At 39.3% G+C, this 4,807-nt stretch overlaps 1 protein-coding gene across 2 annotated transcripts in view; it reads left to right on the top strand.

The window, feature by feature from the left end:
- Nucleotides 1-3,909: 3,909 nt before the first annotated feature.
- pmt (phosphoethanolamine methyltransferase) overlaps nucleotides 3,910-4,807 on the top strand; it is a 7,206-nt gene continuing 6,308 nt past the window's right edge. The window contains exon 1 of one of the 2 annotated variants that reach the window (XM_035668740.1): nucleotides 3,910-4,063. Coding sequence is in view for 1 of the 2 variants with exons in the window: in XM_035668739.1 (XP_035524632.1) it covers nucleotides 4,443-4,452 (10 nt within the window). In the remaining variant the exon portion in view is untranslated. Of the gene's footprint in view, nucleotides 4,064-4,316; nucleotides 4,453-4,807 lie in introns of those variants that run through there. The other variant, XM_035668739.1, reaches the window with a different exon arrangement.

Here is a 4,807-nt window from a genome sequence, read left to right as displayed (position 1 = left end):
TCTACATTTCTGTTTTTTTTCTGTCAAGATGGGGTGCTGAGTGTACATTAATGAGAAATAAAATGAACTTTTTTGATTTTAGCAAATGGCTGCAATGAAACAAAGAGTGAAAAATTTAAAGGGGTCTGAATACTTTCCGTACCCACTGTATATCAAACCTCTTTTCCGCACACTTTGACCAGATGCACTGGTAGTGGGCGGAAGGCCATGCCTGGATGGCTACAAACACAAAACAGCATTGAAAATCAGACAGCAAACCATTCTGAATGCTGATTTTGCTTGCAGAACATGTCGCTCTCCCCCAAAGAGTTGTAGACATGTTCAAGTTCAAGTCTTTCACAACAGCTGTGTCAACATTGTCACTGCGAGTAATCATTTACAGCCTCTTCGCTGCAGTGGGAGATTCTGACTCTTAAAACTGCACTTCTAAAATTGTTTCCTCCTCCTCCAAGTCAGTTTCTTCATACAAACAACTGGTGTCTATTAGACACTGTTCAGCTTCTGGAGGTGGATCCTAATACCAATGAGTGGGCAGCATCGACAAAGATACATACTGTATACCATCAGATGGTCTTTAGGCTCATCAAACTGTCCGAGAAGAGTCTTTGGGCAAGAAATAGTTCAGATCTCATAACTTGTCTTAGTGAATGAGCCAGTATATTATATCTTTATATATATATATATATGTGTGTGTATATAAATATAAATGTGCTGCTTTGGGTCTGAATTCTGCCTTTTTTATTGCACATTGTTTTTCTCTGTATTTCTATGAGTGTTTTTAATTATTGCAATTTACAAATTGCTTCTGTGTAAGCACTAAGTTTGTATAATTTTACATACAAAATACATAATATACCATCAAGACAATCACACCACAGGCTCCATTTAGTAGCTTCTCTGGGGCTTTCGACCATAGCACACAATCTTCTTCAGCAGACGCAGTTGTCATGGAGTTGTAGATGTTCAAATGTTCATTCTTGTAAGTCCTTTAAATGCTTCTCATCCATGATGGATCAAAACTACTGAATGGAACTGGTGATAAGATTGTTTTGTTTCCAAGGTCAAGGATTAACTCTCGATCTCGTATATTATACGGTGTATTAATTCTCCTTGTTTATTTAATTAACCACTGCCTAAATTCATTCAATTTCACAATTTTTATTACATGTATGAGTTACACTCTCTATGGTCAATATATCAGTATATATATAGATATATATATATAGATATATAGATTAATATTCACATTATAATACCACATACTTGATATTGATATTGATGTATGTATGGGGGCTTTCCGAGCCACTATCTGTACCTGAGAAGTCTCAGAAAACCCTTCCATCCGCTGATCTCATCCTGTTCAGTCTGGTTACCCTGAACTTTGGATGTGGTTGCGTTGGAACTGTGCAAAAAGTCAAACACAAACAATAAACCACACATACACACATACACAACCTGTGCTGCTATGACATTGATTTGGCACCAAAAGCCTCCCCCCTCTCTCTCTCTCTGTCTAATTCACTGTTAGCTCTGTGATATATGCGTGCTAGACAATTTCTGTAATAGACTACAACAGAAATATCACTTCTGATGTTGAGATAATATTCACTGAAATATTATTAATTTGTTAAATTCAAATATGTATAGCAACGGTAAATAAAAACATTTTTTACATGGAAGCAGAAAGCAGTGTTGATTCTACTTTTTGGCATAATTATTATACAACTTAGTTATTAAATTCATGTATTTATTTATTTATTTTAATTCATTATTATTTTATTTTTTGTGGCATTTTCACCTGTATTCAGTAGTGTAGTAGTGAAGAGAGTTTGGTGAATCTGACTTGGGTCAAGTTAAAGATAGAAATAAGGATAAGAGTATGAATGTTCTTGCGTGAGGTCCATACTGACAAAAGAGGGAATGACTCTGACGAACATTTCTCCGTACCAGTCTGAGGGTACCTTTAAACTATAGGTCACTTTCACGTCCGTAGTTTGGGTCATTCTCCCTTGTACCAAAGATCCAAATTATACATTCTTGCATCATATCTACTCTCATAAAATCTTGTGGTTGGCCCATCACAAAGCAGACCAACGTCCTCCTTTTCAGGCAGTCTCTGTAGGCTACAATTGGCTGATGTACAACAATAACAAATCAAAGTCCACAGCCAAACTGAGGCCGTGTCACCACGTTAAGGTAGAGGCCTGCAGAAGTCAGACTAAAACCTCACTGACACTGAAACACACTGACAAAGGAAACGTGTCGCTAAGAGGAGCTACACCACAAATATATGTGTTAACAGCCAATGACAGAGGGGGGGAAAACATGCTGCACACAGAAAAACATCTCCCTAACACTGCAGAGAACTGATAAACCAAAGCACACATACCTCACTTACTCCAATTCACACACTATACACTATACACCCCCATCACCTAACCGACATATAGTCAGAGAGGAAGCAGCAGGTGAGGCTGGGAAAACTTACATCGACACCTGTCCATAAAACGCCGACAACGACCAGGTTTCTTGTATGTCAAACTCGTGAGACTCCTTTCAGTACTCAGACAAAGTAATATTGATTTAAAAGTTTTAAATAATTCAACTATCAGTGTTAATTAATAATTTACTGATTATTTATAAATCATTCATAAGCCACAACTCACAAAGAAAATCTGTGGCTCTCTCTCTCTATCTCTGTCCTTCAGCAGGACACTTGTTTTTTTATATTTCTGTTTTTCTGTTTTTTTCTGTGGGGCATCTTGGACTACAATCCATGTGTGTGAGGACGAGTGTGCAGGATTAGCGGTGAAGCTGCAGATTGCAACCAGCTGAATACAGTTACACGGTTACTGTTACACACTGGACCTTTAAATAGTTATTGACAAGTTACAGCTGCAGAACTGATCGATTTTTATAATATTTATGTATAACTGTAGATTTATTGGTTTGCTAACTTTTATTAACAACTTCATATTTTTAAAGGCAGACTTAAAGGTACAGCGTGTAACGTTTAGGAGGATCTATTGGTAGAAACTTAATATAATATGTAACTATATTTTCATTTGTGTATAAAAATCATTATGTTTTTGTTACCTCAGAATGAGCAGTTTTTATCTACAGAGGTTTCCACAGTAACCCAGAACGAACAAATCAAACACTGGCACTAGATTTCCGCGAGTTTTGCTGCCACCATAGTTTCTCCAAAATGTTTGGAAGGGGAGGGTGGGGCGAGGGGGTTGTAATCTACAACTACACCACCAGAAGCCACTAAACATCTGGTCCTTTAAGGGCTTACCAGCATTTTGACTTATTAACAGCTCACAACTGATCTATAAATAAGTAAATGATGAATTATGTAACTATATTAATAAAGCCTTTAGTTACAACTTCTAACACCTTCATAAAGGAGAAAGTGGTACACAATCAGTTTTTAAGTTCACTGTTTTTTCTCTCTTATCTGTTTTTCACCATCACCTTGTTTAGTTCACCACCTGGGCCACCCCCCTCCCACATGTCCCGGAAGTGATGCAACCCATTCCCCAAACACCACAGAAAAGGTTGCACCTACTGTCAGTGGGCTGCACACAGATATACAGACTGTTAGATTAGATTACCATTGATAAGTCGCAAACTGACACCTGTCGCCCTGCGCAGCTTGTCAGTTTAACTGTGGGTCAAAAACAGCAATTGTGTCACTATCATTGGAAAGGATCGATTTCTTTTACATGATGAGTTTTAATTGGCCTTTTTAAAAATCAGAAAGTCCTTTTGCATCACCATTCCTTCTGGTATAGGTCTAATCATAAAATATCAATAAAATCAGAAGTCGTGTAGCTCAACGTTAGTTACCAGGGGCTGTGTGAGTGGCCGCTCGTTGCTCTCCACCTTAACTGAGTTTCCAGCTGCACTATGAGGCAATGTTGCGTAATCCACGCATGCCACAGGACATTTCCTGCTCGTCAGCACAACTGAGGTGCGCCGGGAGCCGGTGAGGGAGACTGCGGCCGGGGCAACACGCCGCTTCACAATTCAACACAAGCCAACCATTGTGCAGAAAGATGTGAGTGTACTTCACTGACACACTAACGTATCGGCGGCTGACAGCGGTCTTTTATAGAGGTCTATTAGGGCTATGTGCGCACGCTGTCAGGGGAATCCCGTCCGTAACCGCGCCTCTGATAGTCCGCAGACCCTTGTCCTCCTATGATTGTTGTTGTTCGCCGCCTCCCCTCCCCTTGATTTTAGTGGGCGCATCCTAATGGCTAGTTTCCTACCTGGCGATCATCTCCTCTACAGTCCAGTTATTTAAAGAGCTCCCACACAGTGGTGGACCCGCACTCTGTCAGAGAGGGGTTGCTTTCACTCATCTTCCTTTAATTAAGATTATATGGACATTGTAGAATCATTTTATAATAAATTCAAATCAACCAAAGACCACAATGGAAAAAGGTATGAGCAGAGAAAAAAATGATTTTATTTGTGAAGATTTAAATTGTGTTTGCTTTCTTGACACGTGGGTTCATGCCTGATGCAACTGATGTGGGGACTTTGTTGAAGCTGCCTCATGTTGTTTGGAGTTCACTGTTCTCTCAGCTGGTGGAAGTAATCCTACAGTGAGCACTGTGCTGGAATGTGGCAGCGATTTGACTGAGCTGTCAGATGATCCCTGTAGACATTAATTTACCTTAGTTATCATATCACTGAGAAATTAGATGTTGGTTAGGTTTACTGTGCTGCTGGCATCTTATAAAAGCCAGATTGATGGAGAGTCTAAAGGATGTAAAGCAACAGAAGATCAGAGAAG

The sequence above is a fragment of the Morone saxatilis genome, unplaced genomic scaffold (genome assembly GCF_004916995.1).
Source record: "Morone saxatilis isolate NCDOM2014 unplaced genomic scaffold, NCSU_SB_2.0 Contig22, whole genome shotgun sequence".
Lineage (NCBI taxonomy): Eukaryota > Metazoa > Chordata > Actinopteri > Moronidae > Morone > Morone saxatilis.
Note: the sequence above shows the minus strand (reverse complement) of the source record. Positions and strands in the feature narration are given on the sequence as shown.